Source organism: Homalodisca vitripennis, chromosome 2 (genome assembly GCF_021130785.1).
Source record: "Homalodisca vitripennis isolate AUS2020 chromosome 2, UT_GWSS_2.1, whole genome shotgun sequence".
In the NCBI taxonomy this organism is placed as follows: domain Eukaryota; kingdom Metazoa; phylum Arthropoda; class Insecta; order Hemiptera; family Cicadellidae; genus Homalodisca; species Homalodisca vitripennis.
Genome location: NC_060208.1, coordinates 68,414,586 through 68,434,804, shown reverse-complemented (window position 1 = coordinate 68,434,804; position 20,219 = coordinate 68,414,586). Strand labels below are relative to the sequence as shown.

General features: G+C 31.8%; 1 protein-coding gene across 3 annotated transcripts in view; it reads left to right on the top strand.

The window, feature by feature from the left end:
- LOC124354103 (TOM1-like protein 2) overlaps nucleotides 1–18,499 on the top strand; it is a 92,520-nt gene extending 74,021 nt beyond the window's left edge. For 2 of the 3 annotated variants that reach the window (XM_046804318.1, XM_046804316.1), the window contains 4 exons: nucleotides 7,940–7,954; nucleotides 11,901–11,951; nucleotides 14,750–14,915; nucleotides 18,027–18,499. In XM_046804318.1, coding sequence (XP_046660274.1) covers nucleotides 7,940–7,954; nucleotides 11,901–11,951; nucleotides 14,750–14,908 — 225 coding nt within the window. In that variant the 3' untranslated portion in view covers nucleotides 14,909–14,915; nucleotides 18,027–18,499. The remainder of the gene's footprint in view (nucleotides 1–7,939; nucleotides 7,955–11,900; nucleotides 11,952–14,749; nucleotides 14,916–18,026) is intronic. The other variant, XM_046804317.1, reaches the window with a different exon arrangement.
- The last annotated feature ends 1,720 nt before the right edge of the window (nucleotides 18,500–20,219 follow it).

Here is a 20,219-nt window from a genome sequence, read left to right as displayed (position 1 = left end):
TATTCACAACTTTGACTTTTGTAAAAATTATTAAAAGTTTGTTGCCATATAAAAATATCTTATACAATGTAAACTTCTATAAATATCATATTTTTCTCTTCTATATATATATATATATATATATATATATATATATCTTAGAAAAAAATATTTGTTCATCCAATAGATTCCAAAATGTCACAATGGTATACATAATAGTGCTATACAAACTTTTTTCAGATTTTTTAGTTTTCAGAGATATATGTATTATTCAAAAGTACCAATAAACTTCTTTTACCTAAATATTTTTTTTGTAATTTGTAATTCAGATATATAAGCAAACTTTTGTATATTTTAGAATTATTCTAAAAAATTTCATATTACCTGAGAGGGTGCTATACATTTGAGAAACATTTATTCTTTACTAATATTTTTATGTTAATCAGTAAAAAAAATAAAAATACATTGAAATGATTCAATATTTAATATTTTTTTGGGAAACTACATTTATTTCTAAAGACATTGATGCTTTTAAAATGTTTCTATCTTAAAAAATATATGAGCAGTGATTAAAACACAAAACCCTTACAAAATCACCAAAATGTGCCTGCCATTTTGGGAAAAATGATGGCCAGTTCCAGGGTTAACCCTTTGAAGGCCAAGCCATAAATTCATTTTGTACTTCTAAACACCCCAGCCATTATATCCAGATTACTTGCCAAAAAGGCCAGCCTCAAAATGGCACTTTTGACACACTCCTACAAACACTGGTGTAACTCATCTATAAATAGTAGTATCTTAGTGATGTTTGTTTTGTTTTATTTAGTAGTATATATAAAAGCATCAAAATATATTTTTGTAACAATTAAACTTTTTTATTATTATTATTTTTATTTATTTTTTTTCAAAAAAATTAGGATGTTTTTTTTTATTTTTTGTGTTTAATTGGTGACAACTAGGATAAAAAAAATTATTTCAAGGAAACCATTATTATTATAAGAAAGTATACATATTTTCAAACAAGTATAGAAAAAATCATATGGATATCTTCAGAAATAAAGTTTTTAGAAATATTTTTATAGAAAAACTACAACACAGCACACCATGCGAATCAACATGAAAGTTTGGTATAACAAGTGTTTACCTTGTAAACTTCTTGTTTGTCCATAGGCCATGTGAATTACTGTAGAATGGTCAACCTTATAGTTTTCTCTTGTTTACACAATTGTCTTCAAACACTTTATACATGAACATTTAAAAATGTATAGTAATAATAATTATAGTTAACAAATCTATATACAATATTTACACGGTCTTTTGTGCTTCTTTATGCACATTTGTGTTTATGGAAACACTCTGCATGTACTCCTTTGGTACATTTTAAACAATGCAGTCTTGTTCTCCTTCTTTGATTTTTTGTACTGCAGACACAGCAATTCTTTTCTTTCTTTTTCAGGAATCTTATCCATTCCAAACCGACTAAGGGGCATTTGGCCATCACCTCCTCCTAAATTAGCTGGAATGTTCTTAGCAATTAGCCAGTCTTGAGCAAGTGTCTCAATAACATTTATTGTGAAATTCAAACGTGACTTAGGTTTGTCTTTGCAGTTCATTTTGTATAGAATATAAGAATTCAAAATCATTCTAGACAAAATATTGAATGTGATCTTACGCCAATATTTTACGGTACGCCTCTCGTCTAGATATGAATATAACATCTGGTCCGTGGTGTCGATCCCACCCATAAATTTATTATACTGGTGGATCATGTCTGGTTTTGTTTTTTATTACCACTTTTGTTCCCTTATTCTTGCTTACTTGTACGTTAGCAGCTTTGCTATCAGAAGACACAAGAATCACCTGACTTTTTTGAGATGACTTCTCTCTATAAGCTAAACCTAAAATTTCCTTACTCCTCATGTATCTTTTATCCCCTACCTTGTATTTTCCTAACAATTCATCAGGGATTCCTCTCCTATTCTTCCTGATTGTACCTGTTACAAATGTCATTTTTGAATATAAATATTCAATTAGAGGAATGGACGTGAAAAAGTTATCAGTATACAAGTGATTAAGCCTTGTTCAGATAGTTCCCCATGTCCAATAATTTTGTAACTACAGTAAAAGCTAGACCTCTTTTTCTTATGTTTTCCTGGTCTTCATTGCTTTTAGCTCCTTTATAAACAAAAGAATGCTAAGCAATAATTTGAGACGGGAATCACACAGCACCCAAAGTTTGATCCCCCATTTGTGGTGCTTTTTGTTAGGCATATACTGCAATAGTTGGGTATGATTTTTGGTTCCAACTAGAGACTCGTCAATGCTTAGATGCTGGTTAGGGATATAATATTGACGGAAAAACTCTATTAGCATGGTCTACAAGTGGCTGAAATTTTGCTGTGGGGTCATAATATGGGGGTACCGTGTTTTGCCAATTTTTTTATTGTCAACCATATGAAAAAATCTTAAAATATCTTCAAATCTATTTCTGCTGAACAATCGAGAATTACCATGGTGTAACCTGAGAAGAAGAAGAGCTCCAGTACATATCTATAGAAGGTTTTTTATTCAGTACCCATATTCAAATTTGCTGCTATGAAAGCTTTCATTTCCGCAAAAGAAACTTTTTCCCATACCCTGTTCATTCCACTACTATTTATGGCATCTTGAGCATAGCGGATGGTCTCGGTAACAAAATTTTCAATAAGGTTATTAGTGAGAAAAAGCAGCACATACATAATGGGAGCTGAGTCTGGAGGTGGGCAATGTCTTGGACCAGGAATCTCATTGAATGAAAAATCATGTTTAGGCCTAATAGATGAATCATCATTTTCACTGACAGGAACCCATATTCTTTCTGAGAGAATAGGCTAAGTCACTATCATTTAGGAGTAGCATTAGTACTACCCTTAGGCCTACCTCTAGGCCTTGGAATATTTGTTACAACTAGGGCCTAAGCTAACATTTTGCTCAGAATCAGAACTAGAACTCACATCAAAAAATCTAGGCCTAGTTTGTAGGGGCAGACCAAATCTGGTTTGTGATGTAGACGGCCCTAAATTGGCAGATCGAACGTAGGATCATCGTCCGTATCGTCCAAGTCACTAGTGCTGTCACTTCAGAAGAAAAGAGATCATAATTGGAAAGTGTCATTACTAAATAGTCCTTACATTAGCATTTTGAAGACAGGAAAACAATGTGTCCTCACTTACAGGCGATGCTTCACGACGTCTTTTGTTACTCATTTGCTAAATGTAAACCAGAAAAGAAACATTACTAAACTTCACAGCAAATGTAACATAACCTCACATTACAACGTCTAAGAACAAAACCAAGTGTACAAAGCCACAACGAACAAACAGCTGCTACCAAAGAGAACCGAACATCTTGTTTGACACGTCACTGCCTTCTGAATTGCATCTTTCTACTGAACAAAAAAAAGTAAAAAACATTTTATAATAATTTAATAATAATTTGAAAGGATATATGTTTACGTTTCGTTTGATATTATATTACAAACCGAAAATAAAGAGGTAAGGGAATAATTTAATCAAATGAAGGGTTGCCGATTTCTCGGCGCGATGCCGTTTTCGAACTGATTTTTCTATGCCGATATCTTGGCTCACGGCCCGTTTTCGGAAAAGAAATTCGAGAGCCAGTATATCGGCCCGTGGCCGTCAAAGGGATAAGAGCCAGCCATCTGTATAAAATTATTTTTCTCCATAAGAGCAATATTAAACTTCATATAGTTTAACACCCTCATTTTTAGTTGTATAGGAGACCTCCCATTAGATATAATAAATATGCATCCAAACGCCTTTTAGTTTTTTCCAACATTTTTATAGGTTATCTGGATAATCTATAAAACTATTAGAACTTTGCTGTGCTTCACAAAGTATACACTTTACAAATAAACTTAAAGAAATTACAATTTAATACAAGTGATTGAGAACTGACAAGTAAGATATTCTAATGTCTCTGAAGTCATTGAATCCTGAATTGAAATCACCTTGTGGATTTGAAAGATGTAATTGGGCATTGAAGTTTTAGTAGTATATTAAAAATTATCCTATTGTATTATTACTAGGAAGTTACTTTAGTATTAATACAGTAATGTAAGTACATATAAACAAAATCACCAGTACACTACATGGTTGGAGGTTTAGATTATTTAGTTCCAAAATGATCAGTAGTAATGCAGCTTTCACTTTTATCACCTGCTTATAGCAAGCACTTCACTAGCTAGATTTTAGCTGGTACAATATAGTAAAATTTATTTTTACTCAAAAGAATACTGTATTGTATTTAGGTGTCATTTCTGAAGGATTGAAAACTATTTTATTGCTCTATCAAAATATTGAAACCTCTTAATTTGGAATTTTTTGAAGTGTTTGAGTGGTTGTGTGCTGATGTTGAACTGATGTCAATAAATATGTTACAACTTTGTTATGCTGCAGGTCATAAAAGTAAGTTATTTTGTGGAGTTTGTGAAAACCTTAATGTAAACATAATGTTGTGTAGAGAAAATAATATTATTATTTGCACCCATAAACAATAAATATATGTTTGTAAGAGATTTGTTGCCTCTGGTAGCAGCTGTAGAGTTGAAACATTGCGATTGTTTTTCTTACTCTGGGACTTGATGAATTTAAGACCATGTTGTTATAGATTCTGTTTGAAATTGTTTTTGTAGGTTTAACATAACTAGCTAATTCCCATCACTCAAACTACAGTCAACTCCCAATAATCAGGAGTAATTAAGGTAATAATGACCAATTTTGATTAGCATTAATAATTATTTAGGGTTATAAATTAGTGATTTTGTTTGCTCTAAAATCTAGATCATGTCATTTCATTAAATTTGTACTTCAAAAATTAATTGGTAATAAGCTTAAACATTCAATATGATTATAAACCTGTTCAGTATCAACTAGCAGTATATCGTTAGCTTGAATTTTCAGCTAAAAGATTAACTAATGACATATAGGGAGTCTACGTTTTAGGTTATAAGTAGTTATTATTGTCTTCTGCTTATAGAGTTATTAACTTTTATTCAACCGAATTTCGATCCCAAACCTATTAATTGTTATTACATTGTTAAATGTCTTTGGATTGAGTAATAATTTAATCCGAAAAAGTGAGAGAAAAATGCAATTGTGCGATTAACAACACCCCTCTTAATGTTGTTTCTGACATTTGCTCGTCAGCTGTCTGAGGTGTGAGACATGAGAATTTATGTTGTTTGCAATTCTTGTCTGCCGCTACTAACACTCACTTCATGATGCAACTGAGTCCAGATACCCAGCTGCCTTTCTTAAGTTGTTGTTTATTATTTACACTGTATTATTATGTTTCAAATAAATAAAACATATTTGAACAAAGACAAAGCATGTAATCAATGTCATATTAAAGTTCTTATCAATTTCTCTTTCAAAGTTGTACTGTTATTATTGTTTATGCTCATATTTCAAGCAATTTTTAAAAATCGTTTAATAACATTTCTGTTGTATTGTCTCTACCATTAATCTCAATCTCTTGACAGTTAATACGTAATTAAATATATGTATGAATTTGTGTTGTAAATTATTTTAAATGTTTCCCATATGAATGTAAAAAATATATGTGGGCCATTAAAATTTTGTACCTACTCAAAGCAAAGTTTGTTTATTGGTGTTCTCTGGTTTATCACAGCAATAGCTTTTAATTGTCTATAAGAAACTATTGCCAAGTTCAGGGTTAAATTACTATCGCTTACTAAGCAAATTTATAATGAACCGCATAACTCACAGAAAAGGGAAGTTTTTCTTAATTCAATAGGAAATAAAAAAAACAGTTACCAGTAAAGTAGTAAAGTTCTTCAATACACAATAATTATAATATGCCAATATTATTTATCAGAGACATGTGGAACATATGGCAGAAACACATTCATAATCGGCAATGGGTTTATTTTATTTATTTATTTTTTTACTTTTGTTTGTGTAGTCGAAAGGAGTTTGATTGGTTTGGAGTAAATCTGTGTAGATCCATCCATCTATCCATGTTATTCAGAGTTATAACATGTATTGCAAGTGGTTTACATTTCACATTCCTTATCCCATTATTTGGTTTCAATGTATGGATAGTGCTGTTTCTATTCTAACATTAAGGTTTTACATTTGTACAATCACATAGTTTCATCAATAAAATTGAAGAATTATTTTTAAATTGTTGTATATCATGTTAAAACTAAACATGAATGTAGTCAATTTTTAAAATATTAGTTAAACTATTTGAACAATCTTATTTCTGTTGTAAAGTGTGTCAAGAAGAATATTAAGGTTTTAAAGCTCTGTAGTATTTATTTGTTATGTAACGTAACTTAAAATAGAAAAGCATCTCACAAAATGTCTTTGTAAAAATGTTAGTGTGCTAATTAGTTGTAACTTGTAACAGTAGTGTTGTTTGTGTCAGTTTGAAATCACCTTTAATTTGCAGGATGGTCACATGTTCTTTTCAATATAAAATGCTTGGTCAATGCTCTATCATTTTGCTGCTAAAAATAAACTGTGAATTACTTAATCATTAAAAAAAAAATTGATTGATGAACCAATCTGCCTCAGGACAGTTATATTAAGAAGAAAGCTGACCAAAAACCATTTGACTTTACCAAATTATCACATAGTGCCATTGTGGCTCAACTGCTAGCATGTAATTGGCTTTACAAAACTAGTTTGGATTGCCCAGAGATTCAAGGGCTCTGATTTACCTAAGTTCTGTTGTATTTATTTTTTGTGATTATATCATATTACCATGTTATAGGCTATATAAGCTAACTGAATTCATATAATATAATGAACTGTAGAAGAAAGATATGCAGAAAAAGAGTCAAAAAGCATTGAATTTTGTAATTTTCTACTTCAAGCTTATAAATACATTTTTAAAGATATTTATCTGAGATTAGTAGTTATAACAGTATAGTTTTTTTTAAATAATGCATATGTTATCTGTTATTTTTCATCTTAAAATAATTGAACAGTAATATATAGTATTACTAACTTATATAAATAATTATTTTTCAAAATTTCAAAAATATATAATTTAAATAATTAACATTAATAGGAACTAAATGTAAATATTATCCCACATAAACAATGCATATAGATAGCTTTAACAGCAACTACATAGTAAGCCAAACAACATTACACGCAAACAGCTGTTAGTGCTGAGCAACCTGACAACAAATATTTCAGTTTCTAAGATATATTCATCAATTAAACCATATTAAAACCGTTCTGAATCAATTTATAGGTAGTAGCACACATCAAATACCAAATTAGTGGCCAATAAAAGAACAAAGTCTGTTGAAATAAAATGTAAGTAAATGGCAAGAGTGAAGCTGGCCTGACATTGCAGCCTGTGCGTTTTAACTTTAGAGGCAAACTTTGCATTTCGTGATGTCTCTGACTAAGACAGCCTAGCTGTTGAAAGGCATCAAAGAATAAAAGGTTTGAAATATTGATTGTTGTATTTTTTCAGTATAGTAATTACAGTAAATCCAATATTTCCAGCTTGAACATTGTAAAGGATTATCTGATTATGCTTCTGCTATCTACTATCCAACTAGAGAAGTAGGATTTCATGATATATATATATATATATATATATATATATATATATATATATTACTCAATACACATTTGCCAAAACATGGGAATAACTACCTGTAGACTGGATTTGTGTACAATGATAAATAACCCATATTGTACACTTGTATTGTATGAGTTGCTCTTTATTCCATGTGTCATGTATCAGGATTATGCGCGTCAAACATAAAATAAATACTACAAGGCTTTAAATCTCTGATTTTCTTTTATATACCCATTAATTTTGTTTAACTGTAAGGGTAACCCACGCAGTATTGGTAATATGTTGTGTTAATGTTTGTGTGTGTTGGGTGGTATCTGATGTCGCCGAGCAGGAGTCCCTCATAGGGGTAAGGAGTTGGCTTATTGCATTATACGCTTACGCTTGCAGACATTACTCACCCACTCATCACTTACTTGTGTCATCACTCACCATCATTTACTGTACTCCCAGGAAATTATTTTTGCTTTAAGATTGAGCTAAGCAGCACATTCCAGATGTCATTAGATAACAGGCAACATTTAAGTCACTGACCATTACTGAGATTATTGGCACTATCATATTTCAGAACACAGTTTGTTATTATAAGAATATCAGAAAATAAAGTTATTATTAACACATATTTATATAAAAAATGTATTTTCGTTAACCCATTGCCAATATGTAACACTATAGATTCTATTAAATAGAGTAATAACGAGTAAACACTTAACTCAGTAAAGTAAGATCACTCAATTTCAATAAAAAATCAATTTTGGATTGTGTAAATCTCAAACTCAGTAATTTTAGGTAAGTAATAATAGGAATGAAAAAAGTATTTTACTGAAATAAGTTTACTGAAAAACATTTAGTAATTCAGTGAAACATTTCAGATGCCGTTTCTACATTCCACATCAAATATTATTTTCCATTTCATTATGGAATAAGGCTTTTTAAATATACATAAGACATAAACATGTATTTGTGTACATTTTTTTAAGGAATTATCAAAATAAGAGCTCATCTAAATCTGAGGAAGAAGGATAAACGTTTGCTTTCGGGTTTTTTTATTCCTGAGAATGGTGAGACCAAAAATAATAATAGCAATTAATTGTCAAAATTGTTTTCATTTCATACCAGCTTTGTGAAGAAGTTATACAGTAGAGTTCCACTTATCCGAGATAAATAGCACCCAAAGCACGTTGGATATTAAAAGAACATTGTGCTTACACTTACTTCATAAGCCCAACTGAGATAATAATGATCATAAAAACTTAGGTTGAAGAATAAGGCTACAATTGTTTTCTGGTGGAACTTAGTTTCTCTCTTCTTTGCCACAATGTTCTACCTTTGCTTCAGACAGAGCACTTTGTGTGTCGTTGCCTCAACATGCTGTCTTGCTTATTTTGAACTCATCCGTGTGTGAGATATATTTGGCTGATTCTTCCCCTATTCACTTCCCATGTATTGTTCATGGTTTACAAGGTCAACAACGGCATTATCCATCAGTTCATTGGTTTCGTTACCAAGAAATTGTCATTATATTTAGTGGGTCGCTTGAGGGCAGAACATATATTAACATAAAAGGTCATTGACGTTGCCTTCAGCTACTTTTTTCAGATATTTTTCAATGTCAAAAAGCTTTTTCCATGATTCCCGTACTATAAAATCTTATCAATTATTCTATGTCTCAGCAACCTAGTAAACAAAGCACGTTTCACTGTAAATGCCTTTAAAGGACACTTTCCTTCATTAAGTTATGAAAGTCAAAAGTTTTTTTTCTGCACTCTCTTTAGAAAGTGTCTAGAGCACATTGATTGAGAGGCTAAACTAGTACAAGTAAATTAAACAACACCTCTGCAACATTAAGGGGGGAGTGTTATGCCATTTTGTGGGACTGCTGAATCTGTAAACTGGCAGGCTCACAGTACGCTTCCAGGATGCACAAAAGGCCCTTATTTATGACATCCATATCGATCTCAGAAGTTTTCTCGTACTCACATTTTCTTATTTTTTCAACCTGAAATGGTAAAAAACTGCTACACTGAGATCCTTAAGCTTCATTATCCTTTTATGTCACCAGCCCCAAACAATCTCTTTACCAGTTCTGTAGCTACTCTCCGTAGTGAACAAATTTTATAGTACTTAGTTTTGTTTCATGTGAAACAACACGTTTTTGCGTACCACTCATTTTTAAATAAGAAAAGAATAACACTACACTCATAGTAAAAATACTAGTAGAATAAACGTTACTCTTAAGCACTGTGTGAAACAAATTGTGGAATACGTCCGACTTCTACCAACCTCTACTAAAGACTGCTGCTACAAGGGCCACAAATGACTCCTACGCATTCTGTGTTTTCGGAAGTTGACATCACTACAGTACTTAATTATCTTGTTTTAAAATGTTACACCCGAAGAAAAGGTCAGATATGTGTTCTCAAATATTCCTGTTAAGCATACAAAACATTAAACAATTAAAACAAAAGTGAACAATGTTAACGACAAAAAGTTTGATGTTAAAAACATAAACTTATAATTTGAAATTCAGCACCCAGTCAGGAGAAACCTAAAAAAAAAATTCACCACACAACACAAAGCTAATGCTGACACACATGATTCTGTATATAAGTAGAGACTGATTCAGTGATACATATTTGTATTCTGTTAATTGTTCATTTGTGCCAAATCTAAATTGGCATAGGAAAACTTGTACCTCAAATATTTTCCTTTTCCACTTAACTGTCCCATTTTTTTCAAAATCTCTAATAATACATAGGTGACTATTTTGTTAGTTATCTATTTATATGTCCAATCCTAAAATATTGTAAAACTGTACTTGTATATTCCTGTAAGATTTTCCAGTGAAATTGGTTAATAACTAGTTGTGCATAGATTTTTGTGACTATACAGTTAGACGTACCTCAAGCTTCCATCAATTAGATACACACAGATTGCGCTGCTACATCCATTATTTAAACACAAGGCAATAATGGAAGTTACTTTCAGGATAGCTCTTGGTATTTGTGGAATGGCTTAGACAAATTATTTAATCTAATTACTACATATTTATATAATTGTAATATTTTCATTTGTGATGTCTTGCAAATATTTCCTCACTTTACATTATCTGATCATTATTTTAATGCAAAAAATTTTACATTATCTGATCATTATTTTAATGCAAAAAAATTTTATTACATGTGAAAGAGCTTGGTACAAACTAACATAAAGTTACTTGTAGATTAGCTGCAATAAAAAGCTGTTTAACTAGGTATACTTACCATTGGTAGTTATTTAATACATTTAACTCATGATTAACCTTGTTAATGTGTACATAAAATGTAATACAATTCTTGATTTGGTTATAAACCTTCTGATATAAACCATATACTAATATATTTTATTTCAATAAATCCATCTAGTTTGGATTAGTAATATGTTTTATGATATTATTGTTATATCATTGTTATTATACAAAGGAATCCAGAAAGTACCTGTGCATATATCGCTGGGACACTCTTATAGGTTATATTCTCTATTATTTTGATAAAATTAACACACATGTTTGAATTTGTATTAATCTTCTTATAGGCTTGAATATAAAAAATATTTAAATGTTTTGAAAATTTTGGATATGATGTATATTTTTGAGAAAATGTGGGAGAGCTTACCTGCACAGATGGTAATTTAAGATTATGCAGTTTCATGCTCTCATTGTCACAGCATTGTAATTCTAATTTGGAACACAAGACATTGTTCAAAAACACAATTACAAGCTTTTACAAGTTCTAGAGTGAAATAATTGTCTTGAAAAAGTTATTTATTTTGATTTATGCAAAGTTTGCATGTTGCATTACAGTTTTTTCACCATATTTGTTATATACATTCTTGCATGTTGATTGTTGATTGATTCACGAGTCATTCACACCTACATTGATTATGTTTAGCTTGGCGATACCTTCTCCATTGTTCTGACAACCACATGATTGTTGAACATACTGTTTCATTATTATTACTGTTTTTAGAATACAACTAAAATGTTTTCAGTTTTACAAAGGCATGGTTATACACATTCAGTTTATAAAATTATTTGTTTGTTTGCATTCGTTCATTTCAAATTATATTATTTCTTAACATGGTACTAATTTTAACGTTAAACTAACAAATGTCAAGTTTCAGACATGTATTTTAAACATTAGTTTAATTTATTTTACATACATTATACTCAGTCTAAGAATTTGTGTCACAGATTTTGATTTAAAAAAATATTATCTCGTGTTAAGTATCTGAAAAAATATTACTTCAAATTTCAGATGCATAAGGAGAGTGATTTTGATGAGATGGCTGCCTGGCTCGGCGATGAGGTAAGCAAGCCGATCATGTGTTAATCTGTCAAATAAAGTAATAAACCTAAGAAAGTATTTTCTAAAAGAAATATGAGTGAGAAAGTTATATTTATAATAATTATAATTATTGCAGGAAGGTAATATACATGTTATTCCTTCACATTATAGGAATATGTATTTTATTTATAAGTAAACAATCCTTATCACATTAACCCTAGAATGGTAACGCCTATTTGCCATACATAAATGGTAACGCGTAGTCTCTCAGACTACTTTAGGAAAAAATGAATAAAAATTTATAAAAATTAAATTAAAATTAAATTTATTTACAAATGACGTTATTTACATCTTAGAGGTCGTGTTTCCTGATTTTTTTTGATTTCAGTCTTTATTGGAACACTTTACACACAGCATTCCTTGGTGCTCTAAGCAAGTATGCTCATAACATTTTGTGCACTGGAATCGAGTCATTCTCCTTTTTTTTCGCTGGGCAAACTGCACAAATCTTCCTTGTTCCTGCTTCTTCAATAACATTTTGAGCCTCAGATGTTGATGGGCCAACGACATCTTCAATGTTTCGTTTGAGATTCCTTGATAAATTTGGCAGTTTTTGTCTTCCCTGAATGTGCGGAGTTGTTAGTTCAACACATATTTCTTTAGCAAATGCCCTTCTTGTCATAGGTTTAATTTTTGTTGACAATGCCTGATGGACATAAATAACAAATGAGTTGATCAAAAACCCGTTTCATCATGATCACTTTCTTGTTCATCACAATCACTTCGTTCAAGTTCAGATAGTATTTCTCTTATTTCAAAACTAGTGTTCAGTGGATCAGCCATGGTTACTTGACCATCCATGGTAAAAATTATCAGAAAAACTAACACTACATTCGCACAAAACAACTTTTCATATATTTACTCAGGAACAAAAAAGTAACGTAAACGGTAACGCGTAGTCTACCAGACGACTATGGGCTTACTGAAATGAACTGAGTGAATGAAACAAAATGGAACCCTATCCAGCATTAACCTTGGCTGGCAGGGGGAAGGTATTGGTGGTGGAGGGTCGGTCACGTCATGCACCTGCCACCTGGACCGGTTTTTTGTAGCTTGCGTCGTCTGAGAGACTACGCGTTACCATTCTAGGGTTAAAACATCATGACACTAATATTCACTCTCATTCACTATTATCAAATTTAAATTTTATGTAGACTTGGTAAATGTCTCAGTGGCATTTCAAGAACCCATCAGTGAGTAAAACACATCTGACACTAAGACATTTAGACAAATTCAAAATTGACTGAAATTTTGAGTATTTTGTAACACTTCAAGAATCACACTGATTCATATGAAACATATGAAGTTGTGCAATTACTGTTATTTATTGTGTTGTTGTAGTTAATAGTTCTTGGGTAAGGTCAACAGGCCAATCTCCTTGAAGAAATTTCTACACAATTCTCTGATATATAATCTTGAAATTATTCTAATGGCTTTCTTTGAACTTGAAATATCTTAATTGTTGTTTGAAACAGCTTCTTTAGAGGTTAATTTGGTACAACAAGAGAGGGTAGGTAATTCATAACACTTTCTCAGTATAGTAATGCCAAAACAAGCTTTGTTCAAGGTGCATCATCATGAATGTAGTACAAGCTGTTCTTTCTAAATTTTACATCGACAAATTTACAATGTTCTACTATACATATTTTCATGCTGGTTAAGAAAAAATGTAATATTTGATTTTTACTTGTTCGTTTTCAAATTGATTTCAGAAAAGAAATGGATACAATAGGTTCAGCTCTAAGACCAAGTTAATTTTAAACTCTTGACAGTTTTGTAAAGAAATACAAAGAGTCGTATCATCTGTGTACTGAATCACACGTCCATTTTGGAGTGATAATTTAAATTTTTTATATAAATTAGAAACAAAACTTGCCTAGGATCCATTGCCTGAGTGACACCATAAAGCATACTAACGTAATTGACATGACATCAGCTATCGGAACACTCCGGTCTCTGTCTTTCAAATAAGATAAGAGGTATCTGTGTGAGCGTGCGCCATGCGATTCTATCATGTACTACAGAGTTTCATGATGCACTTATTCAAAAATTTGCAGAAATTGTTATAGAAACAGGTACAGAGACAGGTAAAAAAATATGCTTAGCAAATGTTCATGTCTGTCCTGACCATCAACAACAGAGTCCGCAAGTTATGTAATCGCCTCGATTGAGGATTTGTTCTTTCTAAATCCTAACTCCTTCAGATTTATAATCTTTAAAGTTTTCCAAAAACCTCAATATTTAAAAATACCTTTTTCATGGTCGCCACCCAACTGTGAAACCGTGAATAAGCCAAGAATTTTGTTAACCTTAAAAAAACCTTAAACAAGCCATGAGTTTATTGTACAATTCGTGAAAATCTCTACAACTTTGCAATTAAATGAATCAACATGCATCATTGCCTTGACTGTCATAAGGCCTGGTTCACACGTGAGCGAAAATCGTGCAATCATAATCACGAAGACTCGTGGTTATCAGTCTCGGTACAATTTACTGGTACACCAGATTAAATGGAGTGGTTTACTCGAGCAAACGCGAGTTCGAGCACGTTCAGTGGCCTAAGCCTCGGCACTTCGGCGTCTGTTGCCAGTTCTTGCACCTTAACTCGGTTTGAATACAGGTGTTTTTCATTTCTCAGACGCGTCAAAATGGTGAAACTATTTAAAACAGGCCATGCCCTCCTCCACCAACATCTCCATCCCCTACCATTGAAGACCCCACAACATATACAGTTATGTAGAGTTTATTTCACTGTGCAGGCTGCCCCACAAGAGTCCCTGACCAGTAGTGAGTTTGAACGGTTCCTGGCTGAACGAGCAGCGGCAGCTGAGGCCTTGCCCCCATCCACCAACACCTCAACCCCCCGCCATCGGAGACCCAATAAGGAGTCAGAAGACTCTTCATTGTTCGCCCTGTGAGACTGAGGTAAATCTTAGAGTACAGAAGACAGGCATGATTCTTTGTTGTGAACCAACCACTTGAAAAGTTCAAAAATTTGAAGAATATAGTCAATGGTTGTAAAATATCCTAAATTCGCTTCTATTTTGTAAAACTTCTCTTACTTTTTCTGCTTCTTTCTATCAAGCGAAAAATGTCATAGTTTACTACTTATCTGATTTTAAAATATCCCACATTCTATGACATAGCACAGCAAAATCATTAAATCTCTTTAACTGATTAAAAAGGTCTAAATAAATTTGAGAAATAATTACCTACATTATATATATATATATATATATATATATATATATATATATATATATATATATACAGTGCAATGAATTGAGTTCAATATTTTCCAATATGGTACATGAGAACAAATTGATTCTCTTACACTAATTATAAATACCCCAAAATCAATCAATTAAAGCAATATTTGTTTACGTTCAAATGGAAACATTTTTATTTAACCCTTTGACTAGTAAACCGAACCAATAGCGAGAGCACACCTTAAGTCACGAGTAGTAATCCCAATCCCTCTGCAGGATCTACTATGTCTCCCAAGCATTATTTCAGTATTTCCTTTCTTGATTTATAATTGTTTGCCATATCACATCAAGAAGAGAATTTTAGAAACACTCACATACTTTCAAGCGTGCTTAATAGAACGCAGTAGCTTGTTTTCCTCCATTTCTTTTCAGTAATAATTTCTTTTACCGACCCACTGTCAATGACTTGTAATCTGTTTTAGAACAGTAAATTAGATCAGCTGATTCTGTTCTTGGTTGTTTACATTTGTCTTATATAGTTAACTAATCAAAATTATCGAAGGATATTTAATTATTATACCCATTGATATAATCAACCAATAGTTGAACAATCAATTTGAACAATAACTAAATCATCTACACCAACTGTACACATTTCTTTATCCTAAACACTTTGCTCTATAAGTAACTTCTTTTAAATAAAAAATATAGTTAACTTTAGAAAACTATACAAAATAACTGAGAGAAATCTATACAACTAAGAGATTATTTACTGTGTCTTTCTTGGTTTCAAGATGTTTGTTTTGTTCTTACGTTTTCTTTACTATTTAAATGTAATTTTTCCTATCACCTGTCATAATTTTATCCTTTGGTTAACGGTTATGGTTCCTTTATACTTTATGACATTACGTATTTGTTTAAACTATTTCTATTAATTTAAAACATGTAACTTGAATTTAGTATTTTAGATACGTTAATATTGATTGGTTATTCAATATATAAAGTATCGATGATTTTAGTAAGCAATATCCGCTTATTGTACTGTGCCCAATGGTGGTAGTGATGTTTATGGATTGCTAATATGCAATAAGCAATTGTATAGAATGGTATGAGAAAACTATCAGATGAATTTTAACAGAGATATCTATGAATGAATAAAATGATTTTCACGCTGTTGATTCTAATCCAAGTGATGGAAACAATTGGATTACCGGTCAGAACATGGCATGGATGTTCTTCGAGGTTACATTGTGATGAGTATCTCAGATTGCTTCCAAGCATATATTAGCATTAAAAATTTCGTACATGTGTACACTTTTTTGAGTTGTGTATTGATCAACTTGTGTCTTTTTGTATGTATGCATATATATATATATATATATATATATATATATATATATATATGTACTTTTTGCGATTTAATGTTTATCAACATTAAATAAGGCTATTGCCATTTATAAAATTTAACGTAAATAAAAGTCATTTGACAGTTATTTGGTCTTCCGATCATATGTTAGTTTGCTTATTTAAACGCATATGTGACAGATACGGCCAAATACAAAATAGTTGAATCGGAAAAAGTGAGCGCTCTTTGGTGTAATGGTAGCACATTCACCCGGCAAGTGAGAGATCCGGGTTCGACTCCCGGTGGAGCAAGTACTTTTTGCGATTCAATGTTTATTAACATTATATATATATATAAAACAAAAATACTGATTAACCCTGGATACTGTTAACATTCCTGTAATGTCAGGCACTATTTTGCTAGTTGTACACATTACCATTCAAACCTTATATAGAATGTTTATTATTCAAGTAAAGTATCCAATTAATTTGATATACAATTCGTCTTATCAAAATCTGATTTTCTGTAGCAAAAGTTTGTTTAAAATTATGACTATACAAAAACTAGTGACCGGTCACTTAACATTGAGGAAACACATTTAAGCAACTACTCACAAGTCGTTGGCAGATCAAGGGTTAATTACTGATTTCCCTATAAATTTTGTATTATTAATATTTTTTAATACAAGTGAAAATTTAAAATTGTATAATTACATTTAACAGTGTCGGTTTTATTTTCTAAATTATAGCCGATCTCCTGTAGTAAACTCAATATAACAAAATAAAAACTCACTTTAAGGTTATTAATATGAAAAAACCCCATCAGTTAAAGGGTTAAACAGTAAATAATTTCAAAATTGTGGCTTTGGAGTATTTAGCAGAACATTAAAACATAGGAGTAATACTTTTAATTTTATGGGTAAAGCCATTTATTTGATCAACATGCTCTCAAAGTACATGTTGAAATAGAAAAATTTGGAAAACATCTATCTCTGCAACTTTTGTACTCGGAGTGTGTAAATAAGTTGCCAGACACAAGTCCTGATGTGTTTGTTACTGACTTATGACTAATGTTGCAGTGTGACCTGCAGTCAGTTGATACTTTGTATTGGGAGTGCGTAAATAAGTTGCCAGACACAAGTCCTGATGTGTTTGTTACTGACTTATGACTAATGTTGCAGTGTGACCTGCAATCAGTTGATACTTTGTATTGGGAGTGCGTAAATAAGTTGCCAGACACAAGTCCTGATGTGTTTGTTACTGACTTATGACTAATGTTGCAGTGTGACCTGCAATCAGTTGATACTTTGTATTGGGAGTGCGTAAATAAGTTGCCAGACACAAGTCCTGATGTGTTTGTTACTGACTTATGACTAATGTTGCAGTGTGACCTGCAATCAGTTGATATTTTGTATTGGGAGTGCGTAAATAAGTTGCCAGACACAAGTCCTGATGTGTTACTGACTTATGACTAATGTTGCAGTGTGACTTCCAGTCAGTTGATTGTTGTAACCTTACCTATCAGCACGTGGATGTGTTGTTCTCTACACGAGTCTGCTCAGTCGTCTCATCGCAGCGTTATCACTATCCTGTCTCTACTTTAACAATGTATAACTTAAATTTTTAATGTTTACCCTTCTTAGTTTCACAAAACTTTGATGTGTGTCATCTGATGTACATCTTTTTTGCGTTGGATAGATTTTACTGTTTAGTAAATATTTAAATTTTATTTATTGTCACTTATTGATTTATTATTTTTAATAATATTAATAGATCTTGGGTAAGGAATATTTATAGCTAATGCTGAATATTTTGTTTTGTTTAACATTTTATTCTACATGTTATTATTGATTATTTTAACCTTAGATCAATGTAATGTTTACATTGACATTTGTTTAAAACTTCTTATAACAACCCAAACTTATTTACCAGTAAAATATGCATTTGTATACCTTATTCTAATCCAATGGTAAATAATAGTAAGTTTCTTTTTAACCCATTGCGAATCAATGACGAGCTGGGCTCGTCACGCAGCGGCTGTGCCTAACGGCACGGTGACGAGCTGAGGTCGCAAAAGCGGTCTGCTTTTAAATTTCCCTCCAAATAGTACTGTTAATGTCTGATAGATCGGGCGATCGTCTTCACTTGTCTACTAAGAGTGTTTAACAACAGTCTACGTTTAGAATTTTCAAAAGTTTTATAAATATCCTACAGATCGCAGTTGTATGTTGAAGTTTAAAAATCATTCATATGAGTTTACTCTCTGCTTTTTAGCGCTTCTGATTGGGTGTTTTCCTCAGTTGTTATTATAATACTTTTGAGGTTAGTAACACAACTAAACGACGCAGACGTACATGTTGATGGGTTTAGTCTAGACAATGGCCCGGATGTTGCAATTGATTCGCCCTTTTAAATTTCCCTCCAAATAGTTCTGTTAATGTCTGATAGATCGGGCGATCGTCTTCCCTTGTCTACTAAGAGTGTTTAACAACAGTCTACGTTTAGAATTTTCAAAAGTTTTATAAATATCCTACAGATCGCAGTTGTATGTCGAAGTTTAAAAATCATTCATATGAGTTTACTCTCTGCTTTTTAGCGCTTCTGATTGGGTGTTTTCCTCAGTTGTTATTATAATACTTTTGAGGTTAGTAACACAACTAAACGACGCAGACGTACATGTTGGTGGGTTTAGTCTAGACAATGGCCCGGATGTTGCAATCGATTCGCCCGAGCCGCTTTATTTAGACTATGATTCAGACATCATCCCTGCCACGCTGTAACCTTGCTCGCGTGTTATCGTTCCTACATCACGGATACCCCAGCAGGCCCATGTTCCATCTGAACGAATACCTTCGCAGCTGAATTTTCTAGTATACAATAGCGAGCGATACGATGTGGCGCACCATTGCTGTTCGTGCGGCCGCTGACCGTGAATTAATTCGCGCCCGCTGGTGCCTGCGCGCCAAAACAATACAATCCGCAATGGGTTAAACATCTGTTTACTAGTTGATTTGAACAAGAATCGAGAATTAATTTATCAAAAGATATAAAGATAAGCAAGAAAATTTTTCCACTTTTGGCAATTGGATAATAACTCAAAGGCATAACACAAAACAAATTTCATATTATCTAGTCATGTTCTTGTAATTTGTTGTATAATATTTACATGGATGTTTTAATGGATTTATTTTAGGTTGATAAGTTAATTACAGGAGTTTGTTTTCAATTAATGACCAAACAATATAAGAAATTGTTGACATTGAATACAACACATCCACTGAGAAATGGTACGCAGATACTTTAGTTTATTTATTAAGTAGCTTTACTATAAGCTCGACGTGTGTGAACTTGTCATGTTTTGTTGACATGGGACAAGTTCATCTGGTCCTCACTCTCTGGACCATGTGCTGATTGTGGCCTATTTTGTTCCCATGTTTTTATTGCAGTGTGAAACATTACAGCTTTTTCTAAAATAGTTATGGTGCTGAAATCAGTTTGTCACAATATTGTACAAAGTAAAATATACAATTGATCTTGGTTGATATTGTTATTTTATTTTATTTAAATATATATATATATATATATATATATATATATATATATATATATATATATATATATATATATATAATTTTTGTGTCTCTTTATAATTGTTATGATGTTTGAAACAAATATT